At 43.0% G+C, this 25,254-nt stretch overlaps 1 protein-coding gene across 1 annotated transcript in view; it reads right to left on the bottom strand.

Annotated features, from left to right (window-relative positions):
• Window positions 1–24,892, bottom strand: part of LOC136863331 (sporozoite surface protein 2) — a 38,127-nt gene extending 13,235 nt beyond the window's left edge. The window contains exon 1 of the mRNA XM_067139716.2: window positions 24,035–24,892. Coding sequence (XP_066995817.1) covers window positions 24,042–24,848 — 807 coding nt within the window. The 5' untranslated portion in view covers window positions 24,849–24,892 and the 3' untranslated portion in view covers window positions 24,035–24,041. The remainder of the gene's footprint in view (window positions 1–24,034) is intronic.
• Window positions 24,893–25,254: the final 362 nt, after the last annotated feature.

Raw genomic sequence — 25,254 nt, 5'->3', positions numbered from 1 at the left:
AGGGATCCTACCGCTATCACCTCAAGGGCAGTGTCCTGGAGCTTCAGACTCTGGGTCTGGGTATACAACTGGGGAGGATGACCAGTACCTCGCCCAGGCTGCCTCACCTGTTATGCTGAACAGGGGCCTTGGCGGCGGATGGGAAGATAGGCAAGCAAGAGGGAAGGAAGCGGCCGTGGCCTTAAGTTAGGTACCATACCGGCATTTGCCTGGAGGACCTGGCGAGTTGGTCGTGCGTGTAGAGGCGCGCGGCTGTGAACTTGCATCCGGGAGATAGTAGGTTCGAATCCCACTATCGGCAGCCCTGAAGATGGTTCTCCGTGGTTTCCCATTTTCACACCAGGCAAATGCTGGGGCTGTACCTTAATTAAGGCCACGGCCGCTTCCTTCCAACTCCTAGGCCTTTCCTATCCCATCGTCGCCATAAGACCTATCTGTGTCGGTGCGACGTAAAGCCCCTAGCAAAAAAACAATTTGCCTGGAGGAGAAGTGGGAAACCACGGAAAGCCACTTCCAGGATGGCTGAGGTGGGAATCGAACCCACCTCTACTCAGTTGACCTCCCGAGGCTGAGTGAACCCCGTTCCAGCCCTCGTACCACTTTTCAAATTTCGTGGCAGAGCCGGGAATCGAACCCGGGCCTCCGGGGGTGGCAGCTAATCACACTAACCACTACACCACAGAGGCGGACGAATACAATTTCAAGAACGTTATTTTCCATGAATTTCGCTGCATTTACGCACTTATCGCAAAATTTCGATTTAAACTGGCCATCTCGTTTTAATTCGCTGTAATTCGCGAAAAAACACTAATTTCTAAAAAAGAATCTTTCTTTCTTTCTTTCTTTCTTTCTTTCTTTCTTTCTTTCTTTCTTTCTTTCTTAATCTGTTTACCCTCCAGGGTTGGTTTTTCCCTCGGACTCAGCGAGGGATCCCACCTCTATCGCCTCAAGGGCTGTGTCCTGGAGCTTCCGACTCTGTGTCGGGGGATACAACTGGGGAGGAGGACCAGTACATCGCTCAGGCTGCCTCACCTGCTATGCTGAGCATTGGCCTTGGTGGGGGATGGGGTGATTGGAAGGGATAGACAAGGAAGAGGGAAGGAAGCGGCCGTGGCTTTAAGTTAGGTACCATCGCAGCATTTGGCTGGTGGAGAAGTCGGAAACCACGGAAAACCACTTCCAGGATGGCTGAGGTGGGAATCGAACCCACCTCTACTCAGTTGACCTCCCGAGACTGAGTAGACCCCGTTTCAGCCTTCGTACCACTTTTCAAATTTCGTGGCAGAGCCGAGCGTAATACGAGGACTTGCGACGTCTTCCCTTTCAGAATACCGGGCGAGTTGGCCGTGCGGTTAGGAGCGCGCAGCTATGAGCTTGCATCCGGGAGATAGTGGGTTCGAACCCCACTGTCGGCAGCCCTGAAGGTGGTTTTCCGTTGTTTCCCATTTTCACACCAGGCAAATTCTGGGCTATACCTTAATTAAACGGCCGCTACCTTCCCATTCCTAGGCCTTTCCTATCCCATCATCGCCATAAGACCCGTCTGTGTCGGTGCGACGTAAAACAAATGGCAAAAAAACTTTCAGAATGTGTTTTGTTACAGTGTGAGGTCAAAGAACATCAGCAAACTGTTAGTGATATTATCCTAACCAAGTTCGTAAGACCTCTATTATTTGATATTCCGTTGGCAAGAACACAAAAAAGTACGGTACCACTCCAAGCCTTCCTCCAGGAAAATCTTTAAATTGTGCATGAAGAGGCCAACTGCGACTTCATGCAGGTAATATTGCCGATATTTAATATTACTGATGTAATTTACGAGCTTCAGTGAACATATGACCATACTGCATAGTGTTTTGTAGGCTGTCGTCATTAGAATAAGTTTAGAACATTGTGCGTCTATGTCTGACATCTAGCGGAGGAATTTTGTCGCAGCGTAGTCGCAAAAAGTCTCACATAGAGCAGGCAGTATAGGAGGATCGAGACTCGAGACGGCGGTGTGAGGGAAGCAGATGCTTGCTGGATGGGGCCGCTAGGTGTCGCAGAGGGGCTGAGTAGTGGCGTTGTCTACGAGATATATAGTTGGGGACAAATCATGACGACCTCGCCTCACACCACTACTTTCCAGCGGCAGCTCGGTGTCTATTAGCGACTTACAGGATTTACTACCTCTACTGCAGTCAGAGTTGCCAAATCGGCTACTGCACTCTACACGAAGAAAGGGTAAATACTACAGAGAGTGAAGAAGAAAGTGGTTTGGCAGCCTCTCCAAAACAAACAAGGATCACTTAGAACTCGTTAACTCAGCAGGGTGCAGGGTGCGATTGACTAGTGGCTTCCAGCACGCTTCCAGGAACTGAGGCCGTCATGTTTTGTCCCCAACTATACAAGGCCGGGACATAGCTATACTAATTTGTCGCTGAAAAAGCGGCCCGACCGTGTTCACGGTTTGGGCGCTAGATATCAGGTTTCCGTTCTGTTCTTGGCAGACTTTTAACTTTGTGATATGCGGAGTAATTGTGATGCTGTGTTGATTTTGTGCAATTTATTGTGAATATTGTTTCTGTCGGTGAGTGTCTGTAAGGTTGAGAAGAAGGTGCACTGTTGTGTACCTCTCTGTATTTCGGATGACACTAAAAAAGCATGAAAATTGACGTTCCATAGTTTCCCTTCCGAGTGCGGTTTATGGGAGAAATGGAAGCAAACTATTTCTAGGCAAGGTGATATAAGTTAGTAGGATCTCCTTAGGTACCTAGCAATTCTTCTCATCAAACAGATTTCAGTGTAAGCACATCAATCAAACTTCCTTCTGTTTCATTACGTATCCTGTTCACAAACAGGAAAATGTTAAACGCAGGAAGTGTCCACCTCCCAAAAATGATGTATTGCCATCAAAATTGAGTAAAAGTTCCGATTCAGATAACGATGAACATACCATGTCTTCATACGTCAGCCACAAACGAAAAAGGAATTCAAGTCTCGTTTCTATATCAAGGAAAGTCTACGAGTATCTCTGTTAAATCTCAAAAATATACAGATGAGAAAATGAAATACCAGATTACAGAAAACTATCTGTAAATTGAGAAGTAGGATACGGGTAATGAAATCAGAAAAATAGATTTACGGTATCTGAACTTGACCAAAAAGCAAACCAAATTTCAAAGCATGCTAAAATTGGTCATTTAGGAGCTTTATTCCTATTAGAACGAATTTTACTTTTTTTCTTCTTTCTTCATCCGTTTACCATCCAGGGTCGGTTTTTCCCTCGGACGCAGCGAGGGATCCCACCTCTACCGCCTCAAGGGTAGTGTCCTGGAGCGCCAGACTTTGGGTCGGGGGATACAGCTGGGGAGGATGACCAGAACCTCGCCCAGACAGCTATGCTATGCTGTACAGGGGCCTTGTGGAGGGATGGGAAGATTGGAAAGGACAAGCAGGGAAGAGGGAAGGAAGCGGTCGTGGTCATAAGTTAGGTACTATCCGGGCATTTGCCTGGAGGGGAAGTGGGATACCACGGAAAACCACTTCGAGGATGGCTGAGGTGCGAATCGAACCCAGCTCTACTCAGTTGACCTCCCGAGGCTGAGTACACCCAGTTCCAGCCCTCGTACCACTTTTCAAATTTCGTGGCAGGGCCTGAAATCGAACCCGGACCTCTGGGGGTGACAGCTAATCACACTAACCACTGCACCACAGAGGCGAACACAAATGTAATTTTACGGGAAGAAAAAAGAGAAATACGGTGAAACGACGCTAAATATTTGCGTCCTCTGGCATAGGAAAACACTTACCAGTTACAGAGTTCTGTGATCCTTGCACTGCCTCACTCTACCGTATCAGAAGACGCTAAAAAATTACATAGGAATTTCTAATGGCGAAACGGGCATAACATCGCTCACCAAACAGCGGCTTCAATACGAATGTCAAAACATCAGATGTGCGGAGGTAAAGATTTGATCGCTGATAATTGGTGAAAGGGCCATTAAACCCAATGTTATTTATGACCGCAATCTCGATCCGCTTATCGGATACTCTGAGGCACAATTAAAGGAATCTGTAAGACGTGACAAACTCGCTATCAGATTTCTCTGCTTCTTTCGTGAATTACTTATTTCGTTTAAGCATATGTAAGAAATACGTTGTAGAAAATAAGTCGAACAATTCCTCTTGGTCTATCTTTGATCTCATATCTGTTTGCTGCGTTCTGAAATTACTAGCTTTAATGAATAATTTTATAGTTTTTCATATTCGAACGTGTTTCAATGAGCGAGCGAGACAGATCAGTAAAGAGAACTCTAGCGGCGCTTGTCGAAAGTATCTCGAGGACGAGTATATCTCGTAGGGGGAGGCCTAAGATTCACCGCCATCTAGCACCACGTGTGACGTCACGCAAAGCCGAACATAGCCGACTCCGCTCCGACCCGGAACAGTCTCTTACTGTAGCCCCCGACAGGGGCCAGCGGGTTCGCGCGCACTGGGACTCGCATTAATGTAATACTTTTAGAAAATACTGAAATATACACTTCCACTGTAGTACTCATGATGACATGAGATCTTCTCCAGTGTTCATTATTAAAAGTAACTATAAGTATATTTTAAAATTCGAAGTTCTTTTCCTTTTCAGAGATATAAATACAAAGTACACAATAAATTTGATATTAAATATCACTTTTGTCAGAAACATAATGCTGTTTATTCGTTTAGATACCAGTTCTCAATAAATAATACAACTGTACAAAGATAATGTACACAATTTTATTCATGAGTAGCTAGTTATCTCCCTAAAAAATTTTTCTTTAGTTAATCTCCGTTTCAACGCAAACCTCGTAATTATCTCTGTTTCTGTTTATATCTCCATGACAGTGAAAAGGTAGTGGTGGTGATTATTGTTTTAAGAGAAAATACAACTGGGCAACCATCAGCGCTTAATAAATTGATAACAGGGAGAGGTCCGACACTTCGACAAATGAATGAATCGGCCAAAGAAAGACAAGGGGCACACAAGGCGTGAAAATGAAAGATCCATTCGCAGATCTAATACCGCCGGGGTCGGAAATGAACAAGAGTTGACCAAGAGAGGATGGATAGGACTGATGAAAGTGTGGAGCCTGGCACAACTAGTGGAAGCGATGCCAGGACTCACTAAGGACCAACCCACGCTCCCAAATTGAAAGCCCCGGGGACCCCTTTTAGCAGCCTCTTACGACAAGCAGGGGATACCGTGGATATATCCTACAGACCCTGCAACCTCAGAGGGTACCGAGCGAGTTGGCCGTGCGGTTAGGGGCGCGCAGCTGTGAGCCTGCATCCGGGAGATAGTGTGTTCGAACCCCACTGTCGGCAGCCCTGAAGATGGTTTTCCGTGGTTTCCCATTTTTCAACCAGACTAATGCTGGGACTGTACCTTAATTAAGGCCACGGCCACTTCCTACCCATCGTCGCCATAAGACATATCTATGTCGGTGTGACGTAAAGCAAGTTGTAAAAAAACATCAGAGAGCTCCATGAAAGCCGTTATATATTACGAACAATAAGCCTACACAGTACTTCAGTGAAACTTTAATATTAAAGATTTCTAGATTGGATACTAATTCTGAATTTTAAAAAATAATATGCATAGCTAAGTTATAACAAATAAAAATGTTTATTTAACAGATATTATCCTACGCTGCTTTTAGCTCGGTAGCTTCTGGCCAGCATCGAGACCTCCATTTCAGAGCGTCATAGGTTCGATTCCCGGCCGGGTTGCTTTGTAACTGTGTCTAGTTAATTTAACTCGGGGACGGGATGTTTTCTTTTTTTGCTAATGGTTTAACGTCGCATTAACGCATTTTCAGAGCTGCCGACGGTGGGATTCAAACCCACCATCTGCTGAGGTTGCGGGGTCTGTAGAATATAATATCCACGGTATCCCCTGCTTGCCGAAAGAGGCGGCTAAAAGGGGTCCCAGCGGCTTTTAGCTTGGGAGCGTGGGTTGGTGACCACGAGGTCCTTAGCTGAGTCCTGGCATTGCTTCCACTTAGTAGTGCCAGGCTCCACACTTTCATCAGTCCTGTCCAACCTCTCTTGGTCAACTATTGTTCAGTTCCGACCCCGGTGGTATTAGATCTGCGAATGCTACGGAGTCTTTCATTTTCACACCCTTTGTGATCCTTGTCTTTCTTTGGCCGATACCTTCATTTGTCGAAGTGTCAGACTTCTTCCTGTGATCACTGTTAAGCGTTGATAGTTGCCCAGTTGTATTTTCTCTTAAAACAATAATCACCACCACCTTCTCACTGTCATGGAGATATAAACAGAAATAGAGATAATTACGAGGTTTGGGTTGAAAAGGAGATTAACTAAAGACATAATTTCTAGGGAGATAACTAGTATTCACGAATAAAAACTGTGTACATTTTCTTTGTATAATTTTATTATTTATTGAGAACTGGTAACTAATCGAATCTTCGTTTTACTTTATTATTAAAGTTACACTGAATTTTAAACATATCATTTGCCGTTATGAAAATATTTCTTTTGTAACAGTAAATATTCTTTATTTAAAGAGAGTTTTCCAAGGATTCTGTCTGAAGACAAAAATCTAACAGAACAGTTCTGAATAAAATTATTTTATGGTATATTCCTATCCCGCTGAAGTTCAGCATTATGTTTCTTTTTTTTTTTTTTTTTTTTTTTGCTAGGGGCTTTACGTCGCACCGACACAGATAGGTCTTATGGCGACGATGGGATAGGAAAGGACAAGGAGTTGGAAGGAAGCGGCCGTGGCCTTAATTAAGGTACAGCCCCAGCATTTGCCTGGTGTGAAAATGGGAAACCACGGAAAACCATTTTCAGGGCTGCCGATAGTGGGATTCGAACCTACTATCTCCCGGATGCAAGCTCACAGCCATTATGTTTCTGACAAAGTGATATTTAATATAAAATGTATTGTGTAGGCGTACTTTGTATTTATATTTCTGAAAAACTTCAAATTTTAAAATATACCTCCAGTTATTTTCAATAATTATTACTACTGGGGATGATCTCATGTCATCATTTATAAAATGCGTACTACAGAGAAAGTGTATATTTCAGTATTTTCTTAAATTATGACATTAATGCGAGTCCCATTAAACGCGCAACCGCTGGCCTCTATCGTGTGCTGGAGTAAGATACTGTTTGGGGTCGGAGCGGAGTCGGCTATGTTCGGCTTTGCGTGACGTCACGCGTGGTGCTAGATGGCGGTGAATCTTAGGCCTCCCTCTCGTAGGCAACGGTAGTGGGTTTGCCTGGGCGTGATAGCTCCTCTGTCCACCGAGAGAATGCGCTAGTTATAGCGTGGAGTGCTTCTGTCTTCCGTTGTTATAACTTTTTTTATTGTTAGTTCCAAGCCCGAAAACATGCCATTAATTCTATTTACTAGATTGCTCATCTCAGTCACCGATTTTATTGCCTCTTCCTTTAATGTTCTGTCCATGTTGCTTCTTGAGTTTAACGCTTGTTTCACTTTTTGTAAATGATTTAGTACGACAGTCACTAACTCACTTCCAGCTTCTTCCGCCATCTTGTTATCCCGGCATTTGCCTGGAAGAGAAATGGGAAACCACGGAAAACCACTTCGAGGAGGACTGAGTGTTATATATACTTCTTAATAATGTTCTTGGCTTTACGTCCCACTAACTACTTTTACGGTTTCTGGAGACGCCGAGGTGCCGGAATTTAGTCCCGCAGGAGTTCTTTTACGTGGCAGTAAGTCTACTTACACGAGGCTAACGTATTGAACACCTTCAAATACCACCGGACTGAGCTAGGATCGAAACGGCCGTGTTGGGCTCAGAAGGGCAGCGCCTCAACCGTCTGAGCCACTCAGCCCGGCATATCCGTGTTTATTTTGCAATGAAAGAAACCGTTGCTTATGTATCACCATTTATGACTGCGTTTTGTGTAAAGGTACATGGCCAAAGCAGTTTAGCTATCTGTTATGTTAGCCTAAATAAAATTTGTGTAGCCAGTGAAATGTGAAGTGTCGTATGGCTTTTAGTGCCGGGATATCCCAGGAAGGGTTCGGCTCGCCAGGTGCAGGTCTTTCCATCTGACACCCGTAGGCGACCTGCGCGTCGTGATGAGGATGAAATGATGATGAAGACAACACATACACCCAGCCCCTGGACCATTGGAATTAACCAATTAAGGTTAAAATTCCCAACCCGGCCGGGGTTCGAACCCGGGACCCTCTGAACCGAAGGCCAGTACGCTGACCGTTCAGCCAACGAGTCGGACTGTGTAGCCAGTGAATTTAGACGATAGAGATGTATGCTCAGGCATGCTTGCAAGGGTTGATCTACTTTCATCATCTCCTTGTGAATGGTACTGAAACTCATGAACACGTTACAGCGGTTTTAGACGTTGTAAACTCACATGAAATAGTTACATTAAACTTGGCCTGAATTGTTACTTTCAGTAAACTTCTTTTACTATCAATCTGGGAAAAGAAGAATTGATTCAAGAAGTTGCATTTTTTGTTATGTCAACGAATTGCTTTATGTTTCTACTAGCAAGATACCCGTGCTTCGCTACGGTATTATACTGAAATTTATAATTGAATGCTTATTGTTTTAGATATATAATCCGCCGAAATTCGCGATCTGACTCGTTTTCTGCGAGAATCCACCAAAATTCCCTATCTGACTCGTTTTCTATTAGATTAAGGCACGTTTCCTCCCATTTTTCATCCTTTCCAGCAATCGATTTCGTACTTCCCGGGCTAGGCTCAGGTATTCCTCCCGGTCAGTTGGGTCCGTAAATGTTCGCCATCTTTTCCTATAATCATTTTTAATATGGATAAAATCCTTCAGGAGATCCGGCGTGGTGTCATATTGGGTGCCTTGGCGGCACTGAACCCGCGGCCGGACTGCATTCTTAGTCATTACCCGTCCAGGAGCCGTTTCCAGCGCAGTCCGCACATTTGACGACGGTCCGGAACATTATTATTATTATTATTATTATTACTATTATGTGTTGCTCGAAAGGCTGATGACAGGGAAAACCGGAGTATCCGGAGAAAAACCTGTCCCACCTCCGTTTTTTCCAGCACGAATGTCACATGGAGTGACCGGGATTTGAACCACGGAACCCAGCTGTGAGAGAGGCCCGCGCGCTGCCGCCTGAGCAACGGAGGATACTTATAAGTACATTAAGAACAGTAAAATCAATGGGTTCACCTCCTTCTACACCCCAACGCCGTTAAGTTTATTTACCGCCAACCCCCTTCCCCCCACAAAAAAATTAAAAGAAGGCTTGTTTCTTTATGTTTAAAGGAGATTCCAAACACCAACGTTCACGTCTATTGCCATCAGTTTTGAGATATAAGTATCCCCATAAAAATAATTTATTTTTTTCACTTCATCTCACACTATTCCCCCCCCCCCCCTAAGTGAATTTTCTCGCAAAAAATACTTGCTTCTTTAATAGTAAAAGATCTTCTAAATACCAATTATCACGACTCTAACTTCTTCAGCTTTTGATTTATGTGTCGTCATGAAAGGAATTCAACTCCTTTACACTCCCACCCTCCAAGATGGTTTCCCCACCAAAACGCGTTTTTCTTTGTTTTTAAAGGAGATCTAAATACGAATTTTCAGGTCTGGAACAACTTTAGTTCTTATTAGATGTATGCATTCTCATACAATTAAGTCAATTAAATTTTCAATACTTTCACCCCCCCTCCCCCTCATTGGATTTTCCGAGAATACGTGTTTCTTTACTTTTAAAGCAGATTGCAAATATCAAATTTCACGTCTGTAACATCTTCATTTTTGAGATATCAGTAGCCTAATTAAAAGAATTCAACACCATTTTCAGTCACTTTTACCCCCCCACCACCACCCAAGTGGTATTTCCGAAAACTAAAAATACACGATTCGTTATGTTTAATAGAGATAAAAAAATACCATTTTTCACTTCTGTAACATGTTAAGTTTTTTTAGATATACTGTAAAAATTCTCATTTTAAAATTTCACCCCTTTTGAGTTCCCCTTAAGTGGAGTTTCCAAAAACAAATCACCTATGTTTCTTTACATTTACAGGAGATTCCAAACACCCACGTTTTACGTCTGTAACATTTTACGTTTCCAAGATATTCTGTAGATATAGTCTTTCAAAAAATTCACCCCAATTTGTCACTCCTGTTTAACCGCCATTAATTGGATTTTCCAAAAACTAAAAAATACGTGTTTCTTTATTTTTAAAGGAGATCCCATATACAAATTTTCAGTTCTGTAATATCTTCAGGTTCTGAAATATAAGTATCCTCATTAAAGGCATTCAACCCATTATTCACCCTTTTACACCCCTCCTATTGGGATTTACAGGAAACAAAAAAATACGTGTTCCTTTATTTTTAGAGGAGATTCTAACTACCAATTTTTACATCTGTAAATTTTAAAGTTTTAAGATGTAGACACACTCATTTTTAAAAATTCACCCCCCCTTTCACCCCCCAATATTTGGATCTTCAAAAAACGAAAAAATACGTGTAACTTTACTTTAAAAGTAGATCCCACATACCAATTTTCAGGTCTGTAATATCTTCAGGTTCTGAAATATAAGTAGCCTCATTAAAGGCATTCAACTCATTATTCACCCTTTTACACCCTTCCTATTGGGATTTTCCGAAAACAAAAGAATACGCGTTTCTTTATTTTTAAAGGAGATTCTAAATACCAATTTTTACATCCATACACTTTAAAAGTTTTGAGATATAGATACACTCATTTTAAAAAATAACCCCCTTTTCACCCCCCATTAATTGGATTTTCCAAAAACAAAAAAATACGTGTTTCTTTATTTTTAAAAGAGATCCCAAACATCAATTTTCAGGTCTGTAATATCTTCAGGTTCTGAGATATAAGTAGCCCCATTAAAGTCATTCAACCCCTTTTTCACCCCTTTTCACGATTCCTATTGCGATTTTCGGAAAACAAAAAAATACGTGTTTCTTTAATTTTAATGAAGATTCTAAATACCAATTTTTACATCTGCAAACTTTAAAAGTTTGGAGATATAGATTCACTCATTTTAAAAATTCACCCCCTTTTCACCCTCCCATTAATTGGATTTTCCAAAAACAAAAAAATACGTGTTTCTTTATTTTTAAAAGAGATCAAAAGTACCAATTTTCAGGTCTGTAATATCTTCAGTTTCTGAGATATAAGTACCGGTATCCTGATTAAAGGCATTCAACCCATTTTTTCACCATTTTCACCCTTTTTCACTCCTCCTATTGGGATTTTCTGAAAACAAAAAAATACGTGTTTCCTTATTTTTAAAGAAGATTCTAAATACCAATTTTTACATCTGTAAACTTTCAAAGTTTTGAGATATAGATACACTCATTTTAAAATTTCACCCCCCTTTTCACCCCCTTAGCAAAGGAATATCCAAAAATCCTCTCTTAGCGAGCACCTACATCTTAATATGAATCTATCCCCAAAATTTCATTTCTTTATGTCCAGTAGTTTTGGCTCGGCGATGATGAATCAGTCAGTCAGTCAGTCAGTCAGTCAGTCAGTCAGGACAAGTTATTTTATATATATAGATAATATTATAAGCTTCTGGGGAAAGAAGACAAAGCAGAAAGATGGCAGGAGCATATCCAACAGTTGTATCAAGGTAAAGATGTAGATAATTTGGTTCTGGAACATGAAGAGGCTATTGACGCTGATGAAATGGGAGACCCAATTTTGAGGTCAGAGTTTGACACAGCTGTGAGTGACCTAAATAGGAACAAGGCACCTGGAATTGATGACATTCCCTCTGAATTACTGACTGCCTTAGAAGAAACCAGCATGGCAAGGTTATTTCATTTAGTGTGCAAGATGTATGAGACAGGAGAAGTCCCATCCGATTTTCGGAAGAATGTTGTTATACCTATTCCCAAGAAAGCCGGTGCTGACAGGTGTGAAAACTACCGCACCATTAGTTTAGTATCTCATGCCTGCAAAATTTTAACACGTATTATTTACAGAAGAATGGAAAAACAAGTTGAAGCTGAGTTGGGAGACGATCAATTTGGCTTCAGAAGAAATGTAGGAACACGTGAAGCAATCTTGACTTTACGTCTGATCTTAGAGGATCGAATCAAGAAGGACAAGCCCACGTACATGGCATTCGTAGATTTAGAAAAGGCATTCGATAATGTTGATTGGACCAAGCTATTTATGATTCTGAAGATGATAGGGATCAGATACCGAGAACGAAGAATTATCTACAATCTGTATAAAAATCAGTCTGCAGTGATAAGAATCGAGGGCTTTGAAAAAGAAGCAGCAATCCAGAAAGGAGTGAGGCAAGGCTGCAGTTTGTCCCCCTCCTTTTCAATGTTTACATAGAACAGGCAGTCAAGGAAATCAAAGAGGAATTTGGAAAGGGAATCACAGTCCAAGGAGAGGAAATCAAAACCTTGAGATTTGCCGATGATATTGTTATTTTATCTGAGACTGCAGAAGATCTCGAGAATTTGCTGAATGGTATGGATGAAGTCTTGGGTAAGGAGTACAAGATGAAAATAAATAAGTCCAAAACAAAAGTAATGGAGTGCAGTCGAACGAAGGCAGGTGATGCAGGAAATATTAAATTAGGAAATGAAGTCTTAAAGGAAGTAGATGAATATTGTTACTTGGGTAGTAAAATAACTAACGATGGCAGAAGTAAGGAGGGCATAAAATGCAGACTAGCACAAGCAAGGAAGAGCTTTCTTAAGAAAAGAAATGGCTCACTTCAAACATTAATATCGGAATTAGAAAGATGTTTTTGAAGACTTTCGTGTGGAGTTGGCATTGTATGGAAGTGAAACATGGACGATAACTAGCTCGGAAAGAAAGAGAATAGAAGCTTTTGAAATGTGGTGTTACAGAAGAATGCTGAAGATGAGATGGATAGATCGAATCACGAATGAAGAGATACTGAATCGAATTGGTGAGAGAAGATCGATTTGGCTAAATTTGACGAGAAGAAGAGATAGAATGATATGACACATCTTAAGACACCCAGGACTTGTTCAGTTGGTTTTTGAAGGAAGTGTAGGTGGTAAGAACGGTAAGGATGGACCAAGGTATGAATATGACAAGCAGATTAGAGCGGATGTAGGATGCAATAGTTACGTAGAAATGAAAAGTTTAGCACAGGATAGGGTGGCATGGAGGGCTGCATCAAACCAGTCTATGGAGACTCAAACACACAACACACAATATTATAAGATGCCTTTGCTGGCAGGACGTAGTGTTTACAGTGCACTATGTCTTGTGGTATGGGCTAGAGCAATATTGTTACTTTCATTGATCTGTCTCAGCTTTATCCTTGGCTTTGACAAAATGAAAGTGACTCAGGTATGAGTGATGGTAGTAATGCCATTCCTTATGCAGCCAGTCCCTGCTATGAATGGTGTGAAAATGTTGCTCATAGGGTCAGTTGATGCATGCATTTCAGTGGGCTTGGCAGACTGATATGTAATAGCAACTTCTGGCTCGGCGAGGAAAGCAACGGGAAACTATCTCACTCCTAATTTCCCTAGTACGCCTCTTCAGTGATGCCTATGCCATTTATGACCGCTGATGGCGGAGCTGTTGAGGATCCAACCAGCCTTCGGGCTGAGGACTAAACATACATACAAAATTATAAGGAACGTAAATATGAATTCACATTACCTTTTATGTATTGTCCAAGGTTCTCGACATTTTTTAGCGTATTTGTCAAATATGCCCTTTGGACAGTTTGGTGGAACTTCAATAAGTCCACGGTGAATCATTTCATCACTGTAGTCGTACTCCAAAGGTTCATCTGTTTGAAGCTCCTCTACAATCTTGTCTCCTCGTATCCAGAGTTCTTTGAGTTCGTCGAGAACGTCCGTTGGTAGCTGAAGCCCATTTTTGAGTCTTATATTTGTACTTCTACAGGACACGTCTTCCACTTGTAACACCGTTACAAGAAGAACAAAATATGCGGTAGGAGACACACACCAGGTATTCATTATAGCTACGACTATGTGTCGAAAAACTGAAACGAAGTTTTTATTTATAGCTGGCTTAATAGCTCATATCAGTCTTAGTTATACAGCCACACATTAGATAAGGAACTGTTTTGATAGTCGTGTCACCTAGCCCTGTAAATAATTATGGAAGTAATGTATTTTCACTTCCAGTCTAAAGTAAAGAGCGGAAGTGGTCAGAAGTTTGTAACTTATCGATTATGTTTCAAATTAAGATAGACCTGAATAATAAACCAACTTAGATTTAAACTGGATGCTGACCAATACAAAGTTCTTATTTTTAAATTCTCTACTTTCGTTTCTTCTTTCTTAATCTGTTTACCCTCCAGGGTCGGTTTTTCCCTCGAGCTGAGCGAGGGATCCCACCTCTTCCGCCTCAAGGGCAGTGTTCTGGAGCTTCAGACTTTGGGTCGGGTAATACAACTGGGGAGGATGACCAGTACCTCGCCCAGGCGGCCTCACCTGCCATGCTGAACAGGAGCCTTGCGGGGGATGGAAAGATTGGAAGGGATAGATAAGGAAGAGGGAAGGAAGCGGCCGTGGCCTTAACTTACGTACCATCCCGGCATTTGCCTGGAGGAGAAGTGAGAAACAACGGAAAACCACTTCCAGGATGGCTGAGGTGGGAATCGAACCCACCTCTACTCAGTTGACCTCCCGAGGCTGAGTGGAGCCCGTTCCAGCTCTCGTACCACTTTTCAAATTTCGTGGCAGAGCCGGGAATCGAACCCGGGCCTCCGGGGGTGGCAGCTAATCACACTAACAACTTCACCACAGAGGCGGACACTTTCGTTTCTTACTGGTCGTTATCAAACGGGGTATTCCACCCTGTTCAAAAAGTTCCCGTACGTTTACTTAAATTCTAGCTTTCCGAAGACTTAGTTTTCATGGTCTCCTGCTTTGATGATACACCATTCCTAACGCGGATCCGTCGTTGGAAGAAGTCCTATAATACTGTTTTCGTGTTCGAGGCACTTCCATTTTCAAATGTTGTTTGATCTACTCTGCTGTTGCACATCTGCGTACTTTCAATGGAGATTTCAACTGTGGAAATAAATAATGATCTGTAGAGACCAGTCCGGCTCCATGGCTAAATGGTTAGCGTGCTGGCCTTTGGTCACGGGGATCCTGGGTTCGATTCCCGACAGAGTCGGGAAGTTTAACCATCATCGGTTAATTTATCTGGCACGGGGTTGGGTGTATGTGTCGTCTTCGTCATCATGTCATCCTCATCACGACGCACAGGTCGCTTAAGGGAGTCAAATCAAAAGACCTGTACCTGGCGAGCCGAACATGTCCTCGGATACTCCCGGCACTAAAAGCCATACGCCATTTCATTTGTAGGAACCAGACTATGGGTGTACAGGAGGAGAAGGACTATAGTCGTCTACTAAAAACCCTACATTCCCCCGTCACTTTGAAGGAAACAAATAGCACTCAAAAGCAATGCAAGTTCGCCCTCTGACAACGGTGGTCTCGGAGGCACCTTGAAGTCAGGTAGCTAACATGCAGAACGCAGGCAGACTGCCCGGGGCGAGTGTACGTGACGCGGAAACCCTGCACCCGGTTTCACCACCCCGCCCGCTCCTTATTTCTTTTAAATATATAGTTCAGACTTTTTACTGGTATTTTTCCAATTCTTTCTTTATTTTCCTTGTTCTTTCTGTTGAAGGACGACAAACACACCCAGTCCCCGGGCTAGTGGAAATAACCAATTAACGTTAAAATCCCTGACCCGGCCGGGTATCAAACCCGGGGCCCCTTGAACTAAAGACCAGCACGCTAACCATTTAGCCATGAAGCCGGCAAGGAAGAGGGGAAGGAAGCGGTGGTGGCCTTGATTATTACTATCCCAGTATTTGCTTGGAGGAGAAGTGGGTAAACTACGGAAAACCACTTTGAGTATAGTTGAGAGGGAAATCGAACACCCCTCTACGCAGTTGACCTTCCGAGGCTGAGTGGACCACGTTCCAGTCAACACATAACGGTAAGATGGGAATAACGGAAGGAGGCTTCTTGGAATAAGGAAATAAAGCCTAAGTAAGTAATGAACTCGATGCATGAAGCTGTACGCGTGAACCGGCTTCGATAGTGGGGTTGTGTGAGGCGAATAGAGGAGGATAGATTAGGTAGAAGAAGAATATAGTCGGTCTTGGAGGGTAAGAGAAGTAGAGGGAGACCAAGATAACGATGGTCAGGCTCAGTTTTTAATGATCTAAAGGTAAGAGGTACATAACTAAACTAGGTCACACGGCTAGTTATAAATAAATAATTGTAGCGATGCTTACTACATTCACAGAGCAGCCGGGCTGAGTGGCTCAGACGGTTGAGGCGCTGGCCTTCTGACCCCAACTTGGCAGGTTCGATCCTGGCTCAGTCCGGGGGTATTTGAAGGTGCTCAAATACGACAGCCTCGTGTCGGTAGATTTACTGGCACGTAAAAGAACTCCTGCGGGACTAAATTCCAGCACCTCGGCGTCTCCGAAAACCGGAAAAAGTAGGGTTTTTTTGCAAGTTGTTTTACGTCGCACCTATTGAGATAGGTCTTACGGCGACGATGGACGGGAAAGGGCTAGGAGTGGGAAGGAAGCGTCCGTGGCCTTAATTAAGGTACAGCCCCAGCATTTGCCTGGAGTGAAAATGGGAAACCACGGAAAACCATCTTCAGGGCTGCCGACAGTGGGGTTCGAACCCACTATCTCTCGAATACTGTAAAAAAAAAGTAGTTAGTGGGACGTAAAGCAAATAGCATTATTATTATTACATACATTGACAGAGGCTTGCAGACTAAGCGCTGAATGGCGTAAAAGTCCACAATGAAGATTGTGTATGTAATTTATACATTTTCTTTATACATAGGTAACCAATAAAACTATGTCTTGCATGTCTTCAAATCTTGCATTACATTATCTTGATATGTTCATCTACTGTAAGTTTGTAGAGCGTGGAATTCTGTTCGTGTTATGGAGATCTAATTTTCGGTGATCACCAGTTAACTGCTTTGAGTCGGCCAACACAAACAGCTCCTGGCCATTCTAATATGTTCACGATGTTAACGTTTGAAATCGACTGAACTAACGCACAACTGCGGTGTCAATTGACGACCTCTGTGTGATTAGCTGCCAACCCCGGAGGTCCGGGTTCGATTCCCTGCTCTGCCACGAAATTTGAAAAATGGTACGAGGACTGGAACGTGGTCCACTCAGCCTGGGAAGGTTAACTGCGTAGAGGGGTGTTCGATTCCCCTCTCAACTATACTCAAAGTGGTTTTCCGTAGTTTCCCCACTTCTCCTCCAGGCAAATACCGGGATAGTAATAATCAAGACCACCGCCGCTTCCTTCCCTCTTTCTTATCCATCCCTTCCGATCTTCCCATCCCCCCACAATGCCCCTGTTCAGCATGGCAGGTGAGGCCGCCTGGGCGAGGTACTGGTCATGCTTCCTAGTTATACCCCCGACCGAAAGTCTCACGCCCCAGGACACTATCCTTGAGTTGGTAGAGGTGAGATCCCTCGCTAAGTCCGAGAGAAAAACCATCCCTGGACGGTAAACAGATAAAGAAAGAGATGCGACAATTGTTGACGGTTTATCTCTTCATAATGGGAACAGCTGTGGTGTGTATATGAAGAGACAACTCAACAGATTGTAATTATTTAATGTGTAGGTTGGTCCGACTACTGGGCTGTATGGTCAACAACAAGGCCTTCGGTTCAGAGGGTACCGGGTTCCATTCTCGGCTGGGTCGGAGATTTTAATGGCATCTGATTAATTCTTCTGGCTCGGGGACTGTGTGTTTGTGTTTGTCCCAACACTCTACTCTTGATATTCAGACAACACACCACAGAAACACGCAACAGTGATTACATCCCTCTACATACTGTTGGCGTCAGGAAGGGAAACTGTCTGTAAAACAACCAAAACCACATGTTCGACACCGTCGCACAGGTTTGGGAAAAGCCAGCTTGTGCTAGCTTGTCTCACGGGCGAGTACATCACCCTTAAGTGTGAATATGCTGCCTCAACTGTGAAGTTCTTCCTAACTCGAGCAGATTTCGAGGAAACAGTGATTCTCTGACAAAAATAAGAAGGTAAATCATGAACATACTGGCAGGGTTTAGGATGAATTGCTGCATGCATTATCTTCGTAACTCTGACAGCAGTTTGACATTTGGCCGAGTGTGGGACTGTCCTTCTTTAAACAATAACATGAAAGAGCAGCTCTCGCAGTGTTTCCAAGCAATAACATTCAAGCGAACCTGTTCATGACTAGTAGAACTACAAATCTTATTTTTTAGGAGAAACAAAATAGCATTTCATAAATAACAATTTCTAGACTTTCCGCACATGAATGAAATCAAATTTATTATTTCATTAAGAATCGAAACATCTCATATACGGGGAATATTTTTTTAAAATGAAACATGCTTAGAATGTTCTTGAAATATCTGTTTACCCTCCAGGGTTGGTTTTTCCCCTCGCTCTCAGTGAGGGACCCCACCTCTACCCCTCAAGGGTAGTATCCTGGGGCGTAACAATTTGGGTGTGCGATACAGCTGGGAAGGAGGACTAGTACCTCTCGCAGGCGGCCTCACCTGTTCTGCCTTGTGAAGTATGGGAAGATTGAAATGAATAGGGAAGGAAGCGGCCGTGGTCTTAAGTTATGTACCACCCCGGTATTTTCCATGAGGAGAAGTAAGAAACCATGTAAAACCACTTCGAGAATGGTTGAGGAGGAATCGAACCCCCTTCTACTCAGTTGACTTTCCAAGGCTAAGTGGACCCCGTTCCAGTCCTCGTACCACTTTCTAAAATTTCCTGGAAGAGCCGGGAATTGAACCTGGCCCTCCGGGGGTGGCAGCTAATAATAATAATAATAATAATAATAATAATAATTGTACCGGGCGGTACACCTCTACACCGTTTATTTAAAAGTTGCGCCAGTTGAAACTCCTCTTCTGGAGGAAGGTTGAACTTTATCTACTCTATTAATTCTCTACTTTCTCAGAAGATGTCACCACGTGGAAAATTTTGAGTTTTTGAACTGTGTCACTTTTGATGTGTTTTTGTTTCGCTTGAAGTAAGAAGTGTGAACTTTCTCTTCTAGAGGACACTACTGAAGAATTACAATAGTGCAACCTAGTGCGAAATCAAAGAACTATTTTGTTGGAGAAATTTTTATTTCAAGAGTTTGTTCTTTGTTAAATTTCCTTCTGTCATGGTTTAAGTTGGCTGTATACCCCTCTTTTTCCCCTTATTTTGGATCTAGCCAATCCCGAATTTCTTTAATTAATTTTCCACCAATAATGTGTTTCTTTTTCCTCTATGTAGGGGTTTCTTTTCCCGAACCAATAAAGATTTTGTGGGAGGGTGTTTTATTTCCCCTAACGCCTAGAATCTTCCGCGAGAGGATATAAACTGCTGATTTTGGGGTCTCCGGGCCACTTCTGTTCCATCTTTCAGTGTATTAAGTACATTGCAGGAGGCGGGAAGCGCCTCTTTCCTCGGCAGCGATCTACTACCAGGTAATGGCCTATTAATATCTTCTTTTCTTGCTAGGTCGGCAGTTTAACTCTCGCGGCGGGTTCGAAGCGTTTTCCATCATGTAACCTTTTCCTAAAATGTAACTACTCTTTTCTTCTTTTCTTGTAAAGTTACATATTGGGATAGAGAGTGCTAACCCTCTCGAGCTCCCACTCACATTTGTTTTGAGGTGAACTTATTTTCTCAAACTTTTCTTCGTTTATGTAATGTAAAGTGTTCTTCTCTAAGTCACCTCTGTAGTATGGGATTAGCCCTTGCGTTAGTGGCCCAGAGCCAGATTAGGTTTTAAAAGCAAAGTGTATTAGGAGTGCAAGTTCGCCTCCTCTCAAGTTGTATTTTAGAGGTCATGTATTAATCTTTTCTCACCTAATAGACCTCAGTAGGTTGGGTATTTTACCCCTGTGTATATGTCCTTTGAGGACGACTTGAAAGTTGAGTTTGGTGTGGCCTGGGAGAGGCTTAACTTTAAGAGCGAGTGGCTCTTTTCTAAAACTGAGAGTTGTATGCCTCGAGGAGGCTTTGCTGTGTAATTTGGAGCAAGGGCTCCAGGGTTTGAGTGGGGTCTTCTGCCCCTTTTGTTGAAATTGGTATATCGTAAAGTTGAGCTAGTTGCTCAAGAATTGTATTTTCAGGGCTCGAAGCCCAAATTCTTTAATCCCTGTAATTGTACATTTCAAGTTGTATTTCGGCTACTAAGTACCTGTTCTATTTGTTGTTACCTAATTTTGAAAAGAAAATATAACCTTGTTAAATTTTAAAATTTAATTTCTCTTTAGTAGCTTGAGACCTATTCACCACCCAGCACCTTCTTTCATGCTTAACTACCACAAATAATAATAATAATAATAATAATAATAATAATAATAATAATAATAATAATAATAATAATAATAATAATAATAGTCTAGTAATAAGAATGTGGCTCCTCGGCTGAGAAGGACTGGGTCTTCCTTAACACAGTACTAGACTCCACCAGGAAACAGCGTAAGACCAAATTACACTGTATTTAAAAGGCTAGACAAACACAATTATTTAGCCTCATTTATTTATTGCAATAAAAAGGAATGCGTTTGTTTTTGTTTCTTTTAGACGCTGCACAAATTATTAAAATGATTTACGGTATATGCTCCAGGAATATTTGAGAATGGCACGTTATTTCCTACGCAGATGCTTGTGATGACATTTTCATAAGACTATTACAAGAACAGAACGTGACATATTTTGCCCTTTACCTTAATGCATCTAAAACTCGATCACGAATGATGTATTCAATTCACCCCGCACATAATATTTTCGTACACTCCAAGTCTGTGAGGAATAAGGGAATCTGGTGAGAGAAATAGAACAATAGGGCCCACTCCTGTTGGGGAGACAGAACAATTTGTCGTGAATGTTGGATTCCATCAAGGATCAGCACTTATCCTAATCATCAATGTACTGAGTGAATCAGCAAGACGTAGGAGTAGCTGGGAGCTCTTATTTGCAGATACAGAAGAAGAATTGCAGGAGAAGTTAGTCACTTGGCAATAAGCTTTGGAGAAGGGTGGTTAAAAATAACCAGCAAGACGTCGGTATTACCTAGGCCAGAGGTGTAACGAATATGATACGAAGAAAACAAAATTGGACCGCCACCCAATAACACATATAATTATACTGTAATGCATTCTATATACCTGTGCTGTAAGATTACAAACTAATTAATGGATTTTGCTTTAAACATTAAATGTTTAATAGGGGATTTAAATTCAATATAAATAAGTATATGCTTCTATTTTTGAATTTTATATTTTTAAACTTCACTGTATTCATATCAGAGTCTAATGAAGTTCGACCATGCGACGTGCTTTCTGGAATGCAAAGGTATTAATGATGAGATGACTGAGTACACTGAGTAGGTCTGGGTCATATCATTTCCCCGAAACGTAACTTATTTATATACTCCATTTTCGACTCAGGATCTTAGTTATTTTCTCCAGTCCTATCTTTTTGATATCGTCGCTTTTTCTCCTTTCCTTCAAAGAGATTCCCATTGCCCGCCATAACATTCTCATTTCCGTCCTATCCCTTCTTCCTCAAAGCCGACTCGACGGATTACTGTCTTGTAATTACTGTTTTCCGTGGAAGACGTATTAACAGGAAGAGTTAAAAACAGGTAAGACGCCATGCATAAGTCTTGAAATTGTGTTTGAGTTAGCTATTACTAAGAGCTTTGTAATCAGCGAGTTTTGCGAGGGAGTGTTGCTGCTCTGTGCTAAACTCAATACCACAGCTGCATACCACTTCCTGACAATGACAACAAAAACATCGTGATATCAAATTCCTCTGCACAATGACATTCGGTTCTATTAATTTACTGTGGCGGAAGTCTATGCAGGTCCCTTAAGCACCGGGCCCGCGACAGGAGGCTGACAACGAGAAATCAATGTAAGCGAAGGGAGATGGTAGAGGGATGTCAGTCCAATTACAAGACAATAATCCGTCGAGTCGGCTTGGAGGAAGAAGGGATAGGACTGAAATGAAAATGTCATAGCGGGCAATGGGAATCTCCTTGAAGGAAAGGAGAAAAAAACAACGATATCAAAAAGATAGGACTGGAGAAAATAACTAAGATCCTGAGACAGTACAAACGGAGGTAGTACGGTCATGAAATGCAATCTGATGTGAGTGCACCAATCCAGAGAACATGGTTTCAAGAATTCCAGGGTACCAGATCTAGAGGAAGGCACAGGATCAAACGGCGAGACGTTGTACAAAGTGACATGCTGACTAAAGCACTCAGCAAAGTAGATACAAGAGATGGAGCAATATGGAGGAGAATGATCATGTCACCCAGCCCCTAATAAGGTATAATGAAAAATATGACGCAGAAGAAGTCTCTGAGCTGTTAACAGATGTTAAAGCTCCCCCGCCAAGACCACATCGTCATGCGTCAAGTAAATTAGGGACACGTATTGTGAAACTTTGTTTTTTTTTTGCTATTTTGCTTTACGTCACACCGACACAGATAGGTTTTATGGCAACGATGGGACGGGACAGGTCTAGGAATGGGAAGGAAGCGGCCGTGGCCTTAATTAAGGTACAGACCCAGCATTTGCCTGGTGTGAAAATGGGAAACCACGGAAAACCATCTTCAGGGCTGCCGACAGTGGGATTCGAACCCAATATCTCCCGGATACGAGCCCACAGCTGCGCGCTCCTAACCGCACGGACAACTCGCCCGATATATTGTGAAACTAGTAACATTAATTACCCCTTGAGGTTATTGTCTCTCTGAATCTTCCATTGTGAAATTTGTTCTCACTAGTTTTTGAATTTGAATTTTTTTGAATTAAAAAAATAGATCTATTCTACAGTATAATTCCCCCTTAGCGGGAATACTTGTATCCCTCGAAGTGTTACATGCATACTTGGAATAAACCCAAACCCCACGGCACTTGCGCCCTTGAAAGGGCTCTGGCCTGCCCAGCGATCGCTGCTCAGCCCGAACGCCTGCAGATTACGAGGGGCCGTGTGGTCAGCACGACGCATCCTCTCGGCCGTTATTCCGGGCTTTCGAGACCGGGGCCGCTATCTCACCGCAATATAGCTCCTCAATTCTACACACGTAGGCTGAGTGGACCTCGAACCAGCCCTCAGGTCGAGAGAAAAATCCCTGACCTGGCCGGGAATCGAACCCAGGGCGAGAGGCAGGCACGCTACCCTTACACCACGGGGCCGGCTGCATATTTGGAATACTAGATTAATACTCAAAAAATTAGTTAATAAATTCAATAAAACAAATAAAATCAAATTCAGTACACTCAATAAAACTCCGTCTTCCTTTCTTAATCTGCTTACCCTCCAGGGTTGGTTTTTCCCTCGGACTCAGCGAGGGATCCCACCACTACCGCCTCAAGGGAAGTGTCCTGGAGCTTCAGATTCTAGGGATACAACAGGGGAGGATGACCAGTACCTCGCTCAGGTGGCCTCACCTGCTATGCTGAACAGGGGCCTTGCGGGAGAATGGGAAGATTGGAAGGAAACGGCCGTGGCCGTAAGTTAGGTACCATCCCGGCATTTGCCTGGAGGAGAAGTGGGAAACCACGGAAAACCACTTCCAGGATGGCTGAGGTGGGAATTGAAATCCCTCTACTCACTTGACCTCCCGAGGCTGAGTGGAACCCGTTCCAGCCCTAGTACCACTTTTCAAATTTCGTGGCAGAGCCGGGCCTCGAACTCAGGCCTCCGGGGATGGCAGCTAATAACACTAACCACTACACCACAGAGGCGGAACACCGCCTTCTAAATAAGCGAAAGTCTTACCTCCTAATGCATCTTCCGAAGTTTAAAAGTAACTTTCTCTATAGGAATAAAGTTTAACTTAATTTTTAGTTTAAAACGTACATTTGTGAACATATTTAGTTGCAAACCTCTAAAGGACTATATTATTGGCCTGTTAGGAAATGTAAGAGTGTCTTTGTTCTTACCTTAATCCTAGCCCTGCCAGAGCATATCTCGACATTTTCTTGCAGCTGCGTCGAAGAATTCAGAGTCCTTGCAATTCTGCGTCAATGGTGGTGTAATTATAATACTTTGTGGTCCAAGAATTTTTATTTCTCCTTGGTCCTTCGATGCTAGTTTATTGTCTTCTCTAGGAGCAACAGATCCTGCATTGACCTTCTTGTTTACATCGCGAACTGAGTGAGCTTGATTTGTCTCAGGAATTCCACGTCTGTACCGGTATTGTCCAGGAGGCTTCGTAGGCCCGGGTAAATACTGAGGTCGACCTTGTCCATACCTGTCTGCACTAGGTCTTAGCACAGCCCCAGGCAGGTACTGATACTGTGGACGGCTAGGACCATGCCCCTTGTCAGGCTTTAGCACAGCTCCAGGCAGATACTGCGGGCGATTTGGACCATTCTGATTGTCAGGGTTTAGCACAGCTCCTGGTAGATACTGCGGGCGATTTGGACCATTCTGGTTGTCCGGGTTTAGCACAGCTCCTGGTAGATACTGCGGGCGGCCATTGTCCGGGTTTAGCACAGCTCCTGGTAGATACTGCGGGCGGCCATTGTCCGGGTTTAGCACAGCCCCTGGTAGATACTGCGGGCGGCCATTGTCCGGGTTTAGCACAGCTCCTGGTAGATACTGCGGGCGGCCATTGTCCGGGTTTAGCACAGCCCCGGGTAGATACTGCGGTGAGTCTGCACGTGGAGGTACAGCGTTCGAGTAGCTATACTGCGGCACAACCAACGTAACAATGAATCCTAATGTAAGGAACCAACCCGGAGGTCTAACCATCGTGATGTTGCGTATTCTTCCAGCGACGAGACTGCAGGAACTGTGGACAGCCGCACATCCTTAAATAACCTTGTCGGTTTCTAAGTTTCCGCTGCCATTACATCATCTTGTTTAACATAGCCAAGCAAATGAACAGGATACGCCTCTCAGAGCAGAAGTGGTCCGCAAATAAAGGTGCACCCACAAAGAAGACGTCCTCCTTGAAATTATGCTTAGCTATATTTCTTGTAATCTCTTAGAAGTGATTTTTGTTTTTTGCATTTGGCTTTACGTCGCACGGTCACAGATAGCTCTTATGGCGAAGATGGGATAGGAAAGGCCTAGCAGTGGGAAGGAAGCGGCCGTGGCCTTAATTACGGTACAACCCCAGCATTTGCCTGGTGTGAAAATGGGAAACCACGAAAAA

This window comes from Anabrus simplex, chromosome 2, assembly GCF_040414725.1.
Source record: "Anabrus simplex isolate iqAnaSimp1 chromosome 2, ASM4041472v1, whole genome shotgun sequence".
In the NCBI taxonomy this organism is placed as follows: Eukaryota; Metazoa; Arthropoda; class Insecta; order Orthoptera; family Tettigoniidae; genus Anabrus; species Anabrus simplex.
This window is presented reverse-complemented; position numbering and strand designations above follow the sequence as displayed.